Source organism: Melozone crissalis, unplaced genomic scaffold, assembly GCF_028551555.1.
Source record: "Melozone crissalis strain CALT ecotype California unplaced genomic scaffold, PUWL_Pcris_2 ptg000007l_1, whole genome shotgun sequence".
NCBI classification, from domain to species: Eukaryota; Metazoa; Chordata; class Aves; order Passeriformes; family Passerellidae; genus Melozone; species Melozone crissalis.
The window spans coordinates 4,875,963-4,893,882 of record NW_026535785.1 but is presented as its reverse complement, the minus strand read 5'-3'; the positions used below and the strand labels follow the sequence as shown (position 1 = coordinate 4,893,882).

At 41.3% G+C, this 17,920-nt stretch overlaps 1 protein-coding gene across 1 annotated transcript; it reads left to right on the top strand.

Moving 5' to 3' along the window:
• The first annotated feature begins 9,080 nt into the window (after positions 1-9,080).
• On the top strand, positions 9,081-12,298 carry LOC128932785 (protein phosphatase 1 regulatory subunit 3E-like). Its single transcript, XM_054269491.1, has one exon. The coding sequence runs from the start codon at positions 9,081-9,083 to the stop codon at positions 10,032-10,034; it is 954 nt and encodes a 317-aa protein (XP_054125466.1). The 3' UTR covers positions 10,035-12,298.
• The last annotated feature ends 5,622 nt before the right edge of the window (positions 12,299-17,920 follow it).

Here is a 17,920-nt window from a genome sequence, read left to right as displayed (position 1 = left end):
TGTAAATACTTGCAGCTGTGAATTAAACAGCTGTAAAAGAAACCTCGTGAAACCTCGTTTTGTTTTGAACAACTTGATCAGTGTCTGTAACATAATGTATGTAATTAACTCCTTAGAAACTTTTATTTCAAGGCACAATACACAGGTTTTTTTTCTGTTGGAAACAAGAGGCTGAATTTCCCTGTTAGTCATATGGACCCCAGTTATGTAGGAGCAAGAGAACAAAGAATGATGGCTGCCTTCCACTGTTCTAAATCCTTATGCTGCTAAGATGTGAATTGATTTTTTTGTGAGGCTGGGTAGAAATGTAAGAGTTGACAGGACTGGGGACTTAGGGGGCTAGAGGGAGTTTAATAGCCTTATAAATGTAGGGAAATTTAGTAGAACTGATACTGAATCAACATAGGGTGCTGAACTTGCAAAAGAACATGTTCCTGAAATGGCAACTCTGAGTGAACCAAATGTGCTTGCCTTTATCATTAAGGTTGTACAGCTTCCTTTGCTTTAATATGTTTCTGACATGTGCTGATTTTTTAAACATGATCTTAATGTACCATTTACTGTTCCAAATACATTCACACCAAACTGTTGGTAACATTCTGGGCCTTGCAAGCTTTCTCATTCCTGTTTGGTTTAAGGTGCTGCTATGCTTGTGTCCTGGTAGGATGGGCCTCCAGTAACCAGGCTGCCATTGAGAACAGGAACACTGTGAGGATTTGGCTGTTTAATGGTAGCAAACCAGTGTATGGTGCAATCATGCATCTTCTGTTTCTTTTGTTGTTGTTTTTTAAGAGTTGATGCAAATTTAAACATGTGCAAGAAGGACTTGCTTCTTAGAACAGGACTGAATTCTCTTGTTTCAAGTGCCATTGCTATGCAATGAACAGAACTCAGTGCTCAGCCCCGCAGTCAGGGTGAGGAATGTTTGTGTTTGTGTGTGTGACTGCACTGGAAATGTAACCAGACAGCCTGAAGTGGTGGAAACGCCTCAAGGAACTGCTGGGTTAAATAACAGAAGTCCCTTTACTTGTGACCATTTTTCATATGCTGGCTTTACAGCACCTGCAACAACTAGCTGTGGAATATAATAGATGGCTTGTGGTGATGCCAGCTCTACATTTCACAACATCCAGTGCTTTACATGCTTCAAGCACCTGCATGCAGAGCTAGATTGACAGTACCTCTATCTACAGACATTTGCAAGTGCATCTCTGATAAAGCTAGGTATGAAATTTGGCCATATCTCTACAGCTTAAAGACTTCAACACCTGATTACAATCTCATTAAAGTTTGTAATTATTTGCAATGAATGAGTAATAAATCTCATGTGGGTGAGTCTTTCCCAAAGTGTGTGTGAGTTAATCTCAGCAAGGCTGAGAAATGTCCTTAAAATACTTTTCTTTTCATTACTGTGGGATTTTTTTTTATTTAGTAGACAAATCTAGTTTTCAAAGGATGTTCATGTTTAATTCTTGCTATTTAAGCCAGTAAACTTGCAGTGACCAGACAAAATCAAGCATTCATTTCTTAGACCTATTTTACAAGTGACAATCCCAAAGAAGGAATGTTGTCCTAGTAACTGTGAAACTTGTAATTACATTATTGCATGCAGAGAAAACCTTGTGCCAAAATACTGTTTCATATTTCCCTCTGTTGGAAACTGAAGTGTTACACAAAGCTACTAGTAAGTTATTCACAAGTATTGAAATGTTTTGTTCATAAATGAAGCACTTATTCAGTCCTGTAAATTATACATATTTTGGAATAAAGTTAACTTCAATCATTTTTTGCCTTCTGTTTTAATGGCCATGACCTCTCCCTGCCCAGGCCTGGGTGGGGGTTCCAGTGCCTCTTGGCAAGTACCACCCATTGCTCCTGAACATCTTAGTTTTAGTTTACAAAATCTCTACCAACTGAAAAGCTTTCAAAACATATCCTACAATGTCAGTTCTTGATCTCTGGAGGTGCAGAAAGGTTCTCTGTCTCAAACCTCATCAGCACAAAATGTAATCTTTGCCTTTTACCTGCAGTGGAATGGGAACCTCTGCAGTCTCAGCTCTGTGGCAGATGCCTCACCTCTACAACAGGCTCTCAGGACAGGGCTCCTTTGCTTTCTTCCTCAACCTTACCATCCACCCCTCCTGTTGGGGTGATTTAAGATCTCTAGTAGAAATTCACCTGCAATATGATGGTTGGTGTTCAAGGAACTCTATTCTACTCCTTATTATTTTGTAATGTATTTTATTTAACTGAGAAAATATTTTATGCTACTGTAAATATTAAAAAAAAAAAACAAACCCTAGAGTGAGTTGATTTGATCATGTCTCATACTCTGTCCTGTTTCTTCCTGCACAGCTCCCATGCTTAGTGGTGATCCCACATTTTCTGTTAGTTGGAGGATATAAAATGCTGATTTTTGGTGTTACCTGTAAGTCTTGCCTGTGTGATTCAGAGGAGGTGAATGAGCAGAAGCCTCGTGGCTCTAGGTTCATCTGCAGCTTCAATCAGCTGTTCCCTCAGCTGTAGTCATGAATGGACAGCAGGAGGCTGCTGTGTTCAGCCCCATCACAGCCTGAGGTAAGCATTTGCAAACAGCAGCATTCAGGTATTTCCAGAGGAGAAGGGGAGATATTTCCAAATGGGAAGATGTCATAAATATCTAGAAACTAAATTCCTGTTTGGAGCATTTAAAATCGTGGAACAGTCAGATGTGTAAGATCCTTCTGGAGTAACAGCCCTATTCCCATCATAGGGATGGTTCTGCTTTAGATTAGGCTGTTATTTCAGGCTTTTCATCATTTAGAATGGATTTGACTTATAGGCAGAAGTCAGCTATTTTGACAGACTGCACCTCTGGAAACTTTCACAAATAGTAGACAGTCGAAAAGCCAGGAAGAACTAACTTTTGATTGAGAACAGATTGAGAAGAAAGTGGCTGTTCAGAGATAGGGAACCCCCATGTATTTTCAAACTACTTTCTTGCCTGCTGTTGCTGACAATTTTGCTGGCAGTGAAATTGTTCCTGACTGGTTTGGGTTTAGTTCCTGAATTTCTTTCACTTGAAGAGATTTCATGCTGGCAAGCTGATTGTTTTCCATCAGAACAATGCAGTCAGAGGCTGATTTTCTTTCTGGCTCAAGAATTTGACAGTGAATCTGTCCTTTGGATGTTTGGACCTAAAACAATAGGAGAAAAATGTTGATTTAACTTTCAGGTGTTCCATCATTGCATTTCCACATTGTTGTCAACAATTCACGTGTTTTGTTCTGGCACCTTGAATGGAGGAAGCACTTCTGGCTGATCCAGCCTGTAACTTTGTTTCCTTTCCTTGAACAGGATTGGTGTTGTTCTTCAGAGATTTAACACAAAAACAAGAAGCTGCTGTTTCCTCTGCTGGAAGAACCCAGTGTATTCAAAGGCACATAACTTGATTAAGTTTATGATGGCTGAAGTGTTGTGTATTTGTTTCTTTGTTATTTGTTCTAGGTCCTTAATCAGCAGCTTTTCTGGCCTTCTGCTGCAGGTTTTGTAGAATAATCTGTGAGTGTAGTCTGTGTTCTTGGATCAGGTTGTAGTAAAACTTCTGTCTAATCTGACACTTTCAAAAAACACAGCAAAACTCTTACCTGGTATGAAACACTGGAAAACATGGAAATAATGTTTATAGTTTTCCCTGCAACTTTTTTTTTTTTTTTAATCTAGTTCTAAAAAGCTAATTGTCTGCAATGGCTGCAACTTAAAACTAGTATAACAAACATCTTTGGCTTTACTTTCAATTGGTAATGCATTAATTTTCAGCTTTCTCATTGAAGCAGCATTATTTTCAGTTGTCTGAATGGAAGAAATTACAGTTTCTAGTTTCACAGCTAGATATATATATATAGATATATCTATATATATAGATATCTTACATTTTCTATTTAGTGGAAAACGCAACTGAAACAAGTATATATGAATTTCTTTATCTTGGGGCTATTTGCGAAGGATGCTTTTGTAGAGGTTGCATTTTGTATCTAAATATGGAAAACAGATTAGAAAATATTTTACTATAGGGGGAAGGGTACAAAGATGGGAAGAAAATGGTCTGTTTTCTTCTAACTGTGGGGAAAAAAATAAAGTATGCAACAAGCTTTTTTTTGGTTCTATAAAGTCATGAACTAGTGCCACTGAGGCCATTTGCAGTTGATAGAAAGCCCTGTGGTTATTTTACAGCATGGCATGAAGACTGAGTCACAAGGACTTACCAGGAGATGGGATTTGGGGACATCCCCAAGTGCATTTTCTCAGATACTTGTGTGAAGAGTTGTGTTAAAAGATCTAGGACTGAAAGAGTCCCAAACCTGCTTGCTGTTACTTAATCCTTGTTAAGAAAATTCTGACCTTCTAAAAAGTGCAGAATTATTTCTATAAGAAAAATAAATGTGCTTTGTCATTTTCTCCAGAAATGTGATGTATACATTAGGGTATTTTTTCTTTCTCACTGTCGTAACTGGGCTTTTTTTTTTTTTTTTTTGCTCTCTTCAAAATTCTTAAGCTGCTCAAGAGTTAGCAGACAGTTAATGCTTAACTAATAAAATTTTGTGTGAGCATCATCATCCTCTAAGGCAAATTCACAAGGTCATGAACATAGATAAACTCTTAAAATTCTATTTTCTTGTTAATGCCATGTCTTCATTTGGATCCCAATACTTTTTTTAAAAAAAGCAAAAACAAAACCCTAGAAACCAATACCCAAGCACAAAACACCCTTTACAAGTGTCACATGTCTTGTGTAGCAGAACTTTTAGCCTGCTTGAATTTACTCACTAATTTGACATCAAATATCCTTGATTTAACTCTATGAATCAAAGAATTTTCACCTTAATAGATAAAGACTGCATAACCTGGTTGGTAAAGATAATATTTGACACAGAAATCAATACCATTGTTCTTTTATATACCTCAAACACACAATTAATTCTAATCTGGCACTTCTTGAGATGTGACTAAGATATTTTCTTGGGGAAATAAATAAAGTCTGAGTTAATCATCAGTGTGGGAAGGTATTTTTAAAGTAGAAGCATGCAGAACAACTGCATCACACAAGGCTTACAGACTGCCAGTGTAAATACCATTGTCACATTCATGTTGTCACATAAGATTATTAAATTTAGGGGTGATATTCTCATGTAACACCTACATAGTTCATCAGCTTCAGAGGAGCTGTACAAATGAGAGTAGCAGTTGACCTTTACAGTTCATGTACTGAGTCACAACTTCATCTCCAAAGCTGCCGTAACCGTAATGCACTTCGCCTTTACATCCATTTTATCTGCCTGCTAAATATAAACCTGTTCTGGAAAGTTAAAGTGCACATGTGACAGGGGCCACTTTGGATAAGCCCCAGCACTCAGACACTCTGCCCTATTAATGGTTCCATCGTGGTTCTGCCTAATGCTCCCCAGCGCCGGTGTTTGCTTTCTCCTCGATTACCTGGGCTCGCACAATCAATAAAAGCAGCAGAAGAAAGCTCCCCGTTCATTTTCTGCTACAGTTCTGTCTCTTGCTTTGCAAATCTTTTAACAAAACAGGACCAAACTTCTCTGTTCATTTAGCTGGAAATTCTCAAGCATCAGACAGATTTTAAATGCACTTTGGCATGGCAGAAATGTCAGGGGCACTCAGCTCACATAAGCAAACGTGGCTGTCTTTAAAAATTTTGACATCATCTGGAAGATGCAGGGAGAGGTCAACAAAATGTTATTAGGACGATGTTAATTAGGACAAACCTTTATCCTGTGACCGTGCTATTTAAATCTGCAGAGGGAGAGGAATCTGGAGGAATGGAAACCATGCCTGAGCACCATTTCCTAAGGCTGTCAACACTAATTGCAATGTAAGACCTTCTGTTCTTCCTGCCCTATAACAGAGCAAACCTGCATAGCTCTAGAATTTACAGGATGCTGTCTCAGTTACTGCTGGCACCTTCAAAATTGTCTTGTCATAAAAATACTACTTTCCAGCCAAAAGATAATAGGTATTTCTTTAAAGGTGGTAGCTAGGGCAGTACTAATGATTTCTGTATCAGCTTGGTTTTGACAGTATTATTTAGAAAAGAGTCTTGAAAAATGTCCTTACCATAGCACTATAAAAGCAGAGACAGATAAGGCTTTGAAACTTCAGTGTTCAAAATGTTGTGAACTAAATTAAGATTGAGGGGGTGGTGGATGGCTGCCTACTACTGCATACATTAAACCATAGTTTCTGTGTGTGGAACTGCTTACTTGCTTCTAAGGATTTCAGCATTTGCTGTGTACAAATATTTATAGTAGGCAAACCCAAAATTTCTTTTTAAATTTCCTTTTAGAAACCATGCCTGATGCTTCCCATCTCTAGCTCAGACCACAGTTTCCACATCACAGAAGGATGCACAAAGCTGCAGGCGATTTGAGGGAATGTCTGCGTGTGTATTTGTTAAATTTCAGTGCTCAAAACTTTCATTTACTGCATCTGTCTTAAAATTCATCAGAGGGGGCAGACCAGGCTGGTAATTAAGGACACCCTCAGATGTGAAAGGCGTGGGTGAGAGTCCCCGCAGCACACTTGGCAAGTGAGCAAGAGTGAAAAGAAAGCAGCAGCATCCTCAGATTCAGTGAGACTTGCTGGGAATGTTTGGATTGGGAGAAGAAAGTGAGAAATACCATTGTGAGAATTCTGGTGGTGTTTACACAGTGACAGTGCTTGAGACAAGGCTGAGGTGCCCCTGCATCTCATGTTGCCTTGACCTGGCCAAAAAAAAAAAAAAAAGCTTATTGTGCTGGTTTGGGGTTTTTTCCCTTTCTTTTCACTTGATTTCTTGGGTTTTATGCCTTTTTTTTTTTTTTTTTTTTTTTTGCTTACTACTTTGTAGGAATCTTTATTTTCAACTCAGTTACACGAACTACCTGACCTGCAATCACCAGAGAAGAAGGGAGGGAGTTGGGGTTTTTTGTTCCATGAAATACCATGGTTGTGGAAGGAAGAGGAGACCTGAGAAACACAAAAAGCAATAGTATTACACAAGTTTATGATAAGAAGAAGTTGGGCAACTTACATTACCAGAAGAGGGGAAGTGAAATTTTTCAAAGGTACCCCAATTGTGTAAAGTACAGCAGAAGCTAATTTACTGTGAAGTTGTGTTCCCAGGAATACCACAAAAACATCCAGACCTGACTAAATGTGTATTTTGGTTTAAACCAATTTAGCTTGTTTGAGCTGATAGTTTCACAGTGGTTTAAAAATGCAAAGACTTTGCATATTAATGTAAAAAATAAAGTTCTGTACTTGATTTTAAGTGAAATGAACATCAGCAAAACCAAGTGTTAGTTCATTAGAAAATGTTCATTATGACAGAGAGAAAATATGAAAAATTAATTCAAAAGGATGCAGCCTTAAAACCTGTTTGACAATTATTTGAGTCTGGTTTTGTTCCCATATTAACATGAGTAGACAAAAACCACACATGAGTTCATGTTCTTTTGCTGAAATACTCATTTCTGTGAGGGAGACACAGGAAAGAGACCTAAAAATATCTTTCCCATGGTGTGCATTAAAGGACAAGTGAGACAATTTAAAGATTCTGGACTAATGAATTCAGATGTACTTATTTATGTTGTTACTATTTGATTTTTCAAGACCTCTAATCGGGCTGCAAATGTGAAACAGTGGCACAATGAAACATAGTGGTGTCAAATTTAATGCCCATGGGCATAATTTTCTCTACATTGAATCATCTGTCATTAAAAAGATTTGGAAGCCAGCAGCAATAATCTAGGAATTATTTTCATACTTATTAGTAAAGGAATTAAAGCTGATTGTGCTAATATGAGGCAGTGGGTAACTTCTCCCTGTGTTCTGGTGGCTTTTCTTTGTTTCTACTCTTAGTCCTTATCAGGTTTACTTGTCCTATTCTTAATCTTATCAGCCGCATTTCCACTGCCTAGACTGTCAAAGGGACACCAAGTGCTGCAGATAAAATGCTGGAGGTGTAAAAATCTCCTGCTCAGAAGCTAAATCAGAATCACATGTCAACACAGTTCAGGCTCAGGCTCTGGCAGGATGGTAGGATCATTGTTTTTAATACCATTTACTAATTAAAAATGAGTCCCAGATTACGGAAAGTCTGGAATGAAGCGGCTTACTAAAGTGGTGGTTTAGCTTCTTGAACCGGCTACATCAGAGTCTGTCATTAAAATGTAATTTATTTGAATATTGCTCAGCAGTTTCCAGACGCTCTTCTGAGGAGAGGCGGCGCGGTTTGTGTTTCACACAATCAACCCCCCGTGTTTCGGCCGGAGCTCGTTTTACCCCGATGGAGACGCGTGGCAGAACTGCGGCAGGTGTATTTTATTCGGCAGATGTACTGTAAAGGCATTACAGCAGATCAGCTGGATTTCTTCCTTTAAATGTACACTGTGAGATCCAACTCGCAAGCCAGCTGTTTCTTATCGGCCCGTGTAATCTTTCCGAGCCCGGCTTTGCCTCTTCCTCTCGCAGCTATTTCTGTAACGGGATCGGACGAGCGAGTGCACCGCTATGAATTTTAATGCTTCCACTGGGGAATCCCTGCCGCCTCCTCTTTTTGGATGAGATCCTCGAGGAAAGACCCAGAACAGAGCGAGGAGAGGAGGAGGCGGAGGAGGAGGAGGAGGAGAGGGACGGCGTAGCCGCGGTACCGGGGAGAGCGGGAAGGGGGAGCCGCGGGGCGCACTCAGGGACCGTGGCAAGGCGACAGCGAGGCGGGCACCGGGGCGGGTGGGAGCCATGGGGAAGGAAGGATGGCTCGGGGCGTGTGGCGCTGCCTGACCGCGGCACGTCACCAGCGGCAGCGGCCGGAGCGCCGCGGTCCCGCCGCCGCCCCCGCACACATGCACCCGCCGGCATCCCCCGGGGCCGGCCGTGACCTGGACAGCGCCGAGGGCATCCCGCTGGGTCCGGGCGGGAGACAGAGCCCGCGGACCGGGCGCTAAAGCCGCCTCGCCATCCGCACGCCGCGGTCCGAGAGGAGGAGCCCCGGGTGCCGCGCCAGCCGCCGGCACCGCCGCCGCTCCCGCCGGCACCCCATGGATAAGGCGGGCTCGCTGCACAGCTCGGTGCCCGGGCCGCCGCCCCGGCTCTATCTGCCGCGCAACTTCAGCTGCAGCGCCTGCCTCTATGGCAGCCTGGCCGAGCAGTGCAGGGCGGGCTGCAGCCCCGACGGCGACGCCGCGCCCACGCCCGTGGTGCGGGAAGCGGCGGGCGAGAAGCCGCCGCCGACCCGCGGCCGGGAGCCCACGCTGCCCGCCGTGCCCCCCAGCCCCACGCAGCGCCGCCGCGCCAAGTCGCTGCCCACGCCCGGCGACCGCAGCCTGCGCCCCGCGCTGCAGCAGAGCCCGTCGCGCCGCAAGACCGTGCGGTTCGCCGACTCGCTGGGGCTGGAGCTCACCTCCGTGCACCTCTTCTGCGAGGCCGACCTGCCGCGGGTGCCGCTGCCCGCGCCGCCCACGCCGCGCCCCGCCGACCTCCTCAAGACCAGGAAGCCGCCGGCGCTGGGCGACCTGGAGCCGGTGCTGTTCGGGCCGCCGCCGCCGCTGCTGGAGCCGCTGTTCCCGCCGCAGCCCGGCGCCAGCCCCGGCTTCGCGGAGCGGGTGCGGCAGCACAAGGTGAGGCTGGAGTGGGTGCGGGCAGAGCCGGCGGGGCTGCGCGGGGCCGTGCGCGTCCTCAACCTCGCCTACGAGAAGGTGGTGTCGGTGCGCTACACGCTCAATGGCTGGGCCAGCTGCGCCGAGGCTGCCGCCACGTACCAGCCGCCCGCCCCGACCGACGGCATCAGCGACCGCTTCGCCTTCCTGCTGCCCCTGGGCGCCGCCGCCGCCGAGACCACGCTGGAGTTCGCCGTCCGCTACCGCGTCGCCGGCGCCGAGTACTGGGACAACAACGAGGGCAAGAACTACCGGCTGCGGGGTCGGCAGCGCGTCCCGCCCGCCCCAGGGCCCCCGCAGGACCCCGACAGCTCTGCCTGGATCCACTTCATCTGAAACGGGGAGCGCGGAGCCCGCGCAGGGCCGGGGGACCCCTCCCGAGCTGTGTTTACAGGGGGGGAATTTGTGTTTGCTGCGTTCTAGCGGGGCCGGGGGGAACCCTGGCTCGCCTCCCCGGCGCTCACGGGCTGTGGGCAGGGAGGCCGGGCGCGGGTTCCCCCTCAGTGTCCCCAGCACTGTGGCTTCACCAAAGCAGCGGCTGCCGGCCGGGCTCCGGTGACAGGGCCAGGAATGTGCGGGATTCGCCGGTCAGGACCGCGATCCGCAGGTGAGTGCACATCCTCCCGGCCCCGGAGGCCAGGCTGAGCTGCTGTCACCTCGGCAGGTTACACGGAAGGCACTGCCACAGGGCATCCTCCGTGTTTGCCTAATCCTGCTCAGGCAAAGCTCGGATCCGCCCTCAGCGCCTCGCTGACCCGCGCCTGTTAATTGTCCTGAGGGGTCAAGGGCCTGACAGTGTAGGCTGAGGGGCAGATTAGGTCTGAACCCAAAACCACTAAAGTATGGATGCCCCAAGGCGTAGCTCTGTTTCATTACACAGTGAAAGTATTCGATTTAAAGAAATTTTTTTTTTTTTAATTTTTGAACCCTGTTTTCGGGTATTTAATCATAGTTAGAAAGCAAAAAAATAGTGTCACATCCTATTTGAAACGCAACTCACTGAGAGGTTTTTAAAAGAAAGTGGTTTTGGTTTAGAATTCATGCGGTAGGTTGATGGAAAGTTTGTCAGGGTCTGGCGTTTGTTTCAGTAGGATTGGTCCCACAGAGCTGCTTGTGTTCAGGGCAGCAGGAGAGTTGTGGAATTGCACCAAAAGAGCGAGAGACGACAAGAGTTGAATCCGTAATTCCAGTCTGCATCACGAGCAACACCTTCATTTTTCTTCTTTTGACCTTTTAATTAAACAGTATCAGTGCAAGAGCCTGCTTTCTGAATTTCCTGCTCCAAATTCTTCATCAGTAAGTGATGGATTTTACAAAACTGGTGAGGTTTAATCAGAGAAATCAAAGAAAGTTCTACCTTGGCATATAAAAGTATATCAATCAAATTTACACAGCATACTGACTTCTGCCTTCAAAGGTATATTTTAAATTATATCAGCACTAAACAAAGCATTTTCCTTTTTAAACATGCTTTTTCAGGAGTTCAGCTGAATACAGGTTGTGCTGGTGCCAAATCTGGGTGCTAATTTTCCAGGATTGAAGCATGAATGTGTTTGCTGGAGAGGGGCCTCTGCAAATATAACTAATGAGAGTGGTAAAACCATGTCAGTGTGAATTTCTGGTTGTGAAGGGCTGTAAGATCAGGCATTTAGGTTTTGAATTTTCTGTAGGTTTCAGGAGGAAATGCAATTTTTTAAACTGCATTTTGGTATTTCTTGAAACGGTTAAGTGTCCCAAGCAGCTTGAGTAATGTCTGGAGTAATGAGTTCTCACAGAACCTTTTGACTCTGGTGAGAACTGAGAGCAGTTTTGTCTCCTGAGGGTCGGATTCAGTCAGAATAATTAAACTTATAAATTCTGGGGGAAAAAGAGGTGTGGAAACTCAATGGGAAAAGAACATTTAATTTCATTTCTGTAGATTACTGGTTTTGATTTAATGGAAGTAATAGCAAGACTGCTTTCTGTAGTATTGGTAGCTTGGTTTTAATTTCCCAGTCAGTGTTCTGATCCCTGTGCTTTTAATGAAACTAAACAGAAATACACTGTCAGCATCTACTGAGTATTTCACATTTTAGTATATTAAGGTCCCCATATTGTAATCCTGTAAGTTAGTAGAACACATTTATAAAGCTAGAATTGCACAAATAGGATCTTAAAATGTTCATGATTAAAACATACTAAGTGGTGTGTTTGATAAAGCAAGCCCAAGTGTCTTTCAGTTGAACTTTTATAAGAGCCTTAATACTGGAGAGAAGGAAAAGGACTTGTCTCCATTTGAAAGCACTTTGAAATCTGGTAGAAATATAGCAAACCATCATTTATTTATGTGCTGTAGCTTTCCAAAGCTTGGCCTTTTTAACTGACAGAGTGAACCAACAGCAGTTATGTGGACTAATGAAAATGCTTGGAGAAAAAAGTTTCTATGCATTTTAGATCAACTGATGCTGCGACTTTGCTTTTGAAGTGTTAACAGAATTTTCTGTTTATTGTTTCAATGGCTTTAAAAAACATGGACAGCTCTAAAAAACATTTTTAATGCTGAGCAATTCTAGAACTCCAAAATTATTTCCCAGTGATTGGCAGTTTTCATTGTCGTTTGATTTATGCAGCATATGTAGGTCTCTAAAAAAGTTTTAAAATCTCCTTCCAGCACCTGTGGCTTAAACACTTTAAATCTGGATTACCTAAGTGGATGTACCTGCATCAAGTGCACAGGGAGGTTGTTGTATTTCACTTCATTTTTGATCATGACTTAAGTGAACTCACTGTTGTTCTTGGTTGGAATTTTGCGGCCAGAATTGAATTTTATAATACTGTTCAGATATTACTGTTATTTATGGCCACCTTTGGCAAACACAAATCTGAATATTCAACATTTTGAAGTGTACCAGGAGAGTGTTTTGAAAAAGAGTCTCTTGAACTTTCAAGCAGTTAGTCCTGACCTTAACCTAAATTTTGTGAGTAACTTTATCAGAGATTATTGATGAGACACATGCAAGTCCAGTAAAAGCCTTGGTCTTGTAGGAGGTTCAGAGACAGCTCCATGGTAATGCCTGGGAAGGGAAGGCTGCACCAGCTTTGGCCAGAGAATGCTGTTGGTGAAGGCTGTGGAAGGAGGTTGAGGTGTTTTCATAGAAATTATCAGTTGCCTATGCCAAAACTGCACTACTTCAATTACATATTTTCACTTCTGTCACATGAATTTATTTCTGAGAAAGGTTTATTCACATTTTCAAATATGTGGTCAGTTCAGAGTATTCTTCCACTGGCAGCATTCATGTAGTTTTCAATCCATTAGATTTCAATCTGAGCCCATCTATTCCATCTAATACTTGCTAGAAGCACTGTGATAAGTGGAGATGAAATAGAAATGTCAAATGATATTTATATCATACATAAACAATGACTTTGAGGAGAAAAACCTGTGTTGAAAGGGGGTCATTTTCAAGTTGGCAGGACACCAACTATTTTATTGAGAGCTTGAGCAAAACATCACTTCAAAATTGTATTTCTAAAGAATATTGTTCAAGAAAAAACTTTCACAAGCAAAGTTAAATATTTCAAAATTTTCAAACCAATCTGTTTCTGGAAAAATTTTTTTTTATATGCATGAATGGGGCTCATGCCACCTCCCTTTGCAAGTGATTCCAGGATGGTTTAGGCAAGTCAAAAATCCTTTGGTTGTGTACTTCCCTTGTAAGTGAATAATTCATTGCTTGTGTCTCTGCAGGTGTAGAAATGTGTCTGTCATTTATGGTGCAAACTGTAGCTTTATGAAATGTGCCATGCTGTTTTATGGGCACTACAATGCTCATTTTTCCAGAGTTGGGTTGTCCTGTGTGTCTGACAGACATGGATGGTTGCTGCTTCAACTGGAACTAGTGGGGTTTTGCATGTGACTCTATGCCTTCTGTGGCAATATTTTGAAGATTTACCCTAATTATTAGAAATCCTAAAACAAATGAGAACTATTAAGTGACCCTAAATGAAATTTCAGCTAGCTAAACATATTATTTATTAGCATAAAATCAGTAAATGAAGGTGTTGCACTTACTTTCACTAAATGTACATCATTTCAGGTAAATTAATTTCTTTCTCCTTTTACCATTTGCAAGTAACTTTTTGATTAGAATGTGTGTGCCTCAATATCTCAGTAAACAACAGAGTAAGTGCACACTCAGTTGTTCCAGCAGACGTGAGGGGCAAATATATCACTTGAATGAACAAATGTCTGTTCATGCATGAGCATCATCCCTTTACAGATATGTGAAATGTTTTTCCATAATGCCAACAGGCAAGCAGCTGCTAATTTTAATGTAAAGTAACCTGCAGAAATGCTCAGATTGTGATTTTTTGAACATATCTTGTATTCAAATTTTTATGTGCCTTTCAGCATTTCCTAGAAATAAAGCTCATGTGTTCCTTAGCTCTCCACCACAAATCCAATAATGAACTTGTTATTAAAATGAAATTTTTACAAAAATACAATAATCCTAATTCCTGACACATTTTTAGCTGTGCCAGAAATCTGTATCTATAGCAGCCAGAAGGATTTGGTAATATTTTCCCATATTACAGTGAAAGATTTGTCAGTCAGAAATATGTCTTCCTGGTACACCTCTACATTTATGTAGTTAAGTAAAAAAGAAACCAATTATGACTACCGTTAATATAACAGAGTGTATTTGTTGTATATATTCACTTCTTGCACAAATATTCTAAATATATATTCTCTCTGAAGCCAGAAATTCTAGTTTTCTACAAAATCCGTTCATGGAGATCTGGCCTTTTCAACTTTTACTGTTACTTATCTGATGCTGCATAATGCATATTGTTAAAAATTTTTATGGGTTTAATCTGTCTACAGGATTTATATCATGAAACAGAAGTGCTCAGTGCAAGGAATACCTGAAGTAAATTACTTTTACCTTCCAGCTGTTCTGCAGGGCTTTTTGGCAAACCCCCAGCAATTCTGTTTCCTGTACATACTCCATGCTTGGAGTAAATGGAAGGATTATTAATGGAATGGAAATATTTTTGAGCACTAAAATGAAGGATTTTCCAACATAAATAGTTCAAGGCAAGAAGTAAATGTAGTCAATATTGCTGTAAAACAAAGCCCAGGCCTTATGAAGAGCTGATCAGGATTTTGTTTAAATGGAAGACAGTGGTGTATTTCAAAATTAAATATGTTCAGGGAAATGCACCTGTTTCAGTGAAGGTTTTCTCAGGTTCAGCTGAGAGAATTGCCCTAAAATAAAGAAGTGATAAGAGTATTTCCTTACATTTGTGGATGGGCTTGAATGTAGGTCTTCCATGAGCAAAGTGGACGCTGGGCTATAAAACCATTGGCTATTGCTTGGAGGTTTTATTTATCCAACTTACAAATGCTGTTTTAAAATCCTCACAGAAAGGGTTTTTGACCCTGGGTTTCCCCATCTCATGTGAATATCCTCTTCATTAATCACTCTGGCTTTTGATTGAGGCCTCTCTTGTTGAGGAAAGATTTGATTTTATTTTTATGCTACATAGGAAGATTATTTTACATTAGATTTTTGGAGGGGAAGGCAGGGGAATTTTTTCCTTGCAATTTTCACTTTATAGATATTAAACAATAGCATGATGTATAAAAATTGCTTGAAATTACATATGCACTAGTGATTCCAAAGAATATAGCTAAGACTAACGTCAAGTGTGAGATGTGCTTTTTAAAAAACATATGTGCTTTGATCTAGAAAGGCAGGGAGAAAGTCCTAGACTGCAGTGCAAGCTATTAATGCCAGGGATTTCTTTCTATGCAATTCTATGGTGCACCTGTTTTTATAGGGATTAACTTGATTGGTGTAGTTCATGTATCAGTGTGTTATGTGTAGAATACTCTGTTTAAAGTGTCATTAAGGAAACTGTGTGTCTTAAATGGTGTTACAACTTTAGGCTCTTTTTTGTCTAACCTAAATCATAAGAAACTCCTCTGAATAACAATAACCAGACAATATTTCATAACATTGCATAATCAAGTCTCACACGTTACAATTATCACCTTCTAGGACAAAAGTTGTGTTACTGTTGTGAGTTTTAAAATTTTTTGTATTTCTGAATCTTAAAAAGCCAAACTGTGCTACACTTTTAAACACAAAGAGCTAATAAGTGTGTTTGGGAAGCTGATCAACAGTAGTCAAACTAAAATTGGCTGGGATTATTCGTGTGTCAAGTTTCTGAACTGTGGTATAAAAAATGTTTGTGACCCTCCTATGCCTCCTCCATGGAGGGGCACCCTGGGTGCAAAACCTGCCAGACACAAACCCAGGCTGCACTGCAGGAAAATTGCTGTGGCAGAATTGCTGTTCTTGGAGAGGTTTGAACAAACCCAACCCCTCCCTTGTAGCATTACACAAACAGAGGTTCTGTCTGTTGGAGAGAGTGTTCTTCTTCAACATGCAGGTTTTTATTGCTGTTTCTTTGATTTACTGTGATTTCATGCTGAGAAAAATATTGTTACTTAACTCTGTACTTGACTAGTAAATTACTTTTAGCTGTAGTGTCTTCTGCAATGTTTATATTTCACCAAATAATGTTTGTTTCTAATGTTTGTAAAAGTTTATGTAATATCACCAAAAGTCAAAAATCAACATTTTCTAATAATGCCTTGTAATTTACCTAGCCTTACAGTATTTCAGAAAATTTTCCACCAAAACTGCATCTAGTCACTGCTTGTCACAATTATGAAAAAGAGATATTTATAAACCTGTAGCTTCTAGCTGCCATTAAAGATTAATGAGACAAATCGTGAGCATGTGGTGACTATAAACTCTTTTTTTTTAATTAAACCTACAAAAGATGATGACTTTTTTTGTTGAGGATCTGAAGCAATGATGTTCCAAAAGCTCTACAGTGCATGTTGGGATGTACCTGCAAATCTGATATTTGGGGCATTTCCCAGCCAGCCTGTCCTGGGGATGTTCTCTGTGGAGGCTGCAGGAGGAGTTCTGGTGAGGGGATGGGAGTGGATGTAAACGTACGTGGCTGTTTTTATTTTCTTGTTTCAATTGCACCATTTCAGCCCCATTTCAGCTCTCTGGGGTTGGGGAAGGGCTGCCTGAACTGCAGAGCTGAGGCCGTCCCTGTATCAGCTAAATGATCCCAAGCATTCTTCCAAATATTCTATCTCTGTTCATTGCCTACTTTACAATATTTATTTCTTGAATTGTTCCAATGTGCTGCTGTTCAATCTTTTAGTGTATTCAGCATCTTCTCTTGCAATGCCAAGAACAGTTTTCAGCTTTTCTTTAAATAACAATTTTTAAGCCTTTTTTATAATACAGATAAAAGCCCTATAGCCACAAGGAGAAAAAATGTTCTGTGTTTGTTCTCATGTAATTGGTACAACTTATTTTTCTATCCTCTTTCAGAAACATCTGCCTAGCTGTCTCATTAATAATAATAATTTTTTGTGCATGCATTTCTTTGGAAGGGTGCAGTAATTAATATTAGCCCTAGATTTTTCTTTTTTTTTCTCCAGAGGGCATTTTTCATTATTTAACCTCCATCTAATCCTTCTGTTCAAGTAAAAATGACTCTTAGCCCACATAAATTACAGAATTCAGAACTATTTTCTTAGCATACCATTACATAAATATTAGACTGCATTAGTTAGAATCACAGAGTGTAATTTAGATTTCTTTTTGGTAAGGAATATGCTTTGAATTTTAAACTGCTGTTATACTTGAATGGTCCTGAAGTAATGAGATTATAGTTCCGAGTGAAGATTATAATGAAGTTTAATGTAGTTTTACATTGTTCTTGGATTAATTTTTCTTTTAGTTCACCATTCCATGGGACATTATATGACTATGGTAATTCATCTGATGATTAATCAGAATTACATGTTGTAGATAGTCTTATTAATAACAGGAGTTAAAATTAGTGAAGTATTCAGACAGTTGTACTACTACTAATGACAATAATAATAATAATAATAATCATTGTGGATGAGGGTGATGCAGTGCAGGACAAAGGAGCTGTACAAGGGTGGTACTACACCACTTTTATCACTGGCTTTGCCTTACCAGTTGTGGCACAAGTGAGGACTTCTCACAACAGCCAGGAGTTGCCAAGAACACTCAATTCTGTCATTTCTTCTTGATCCAGACCCACGCAGTAAAGAAGGGAGGCAGGTGATGGCAGAAAGCAGAAGTTTGTGTCCTGAGAAATGCAGACTCATC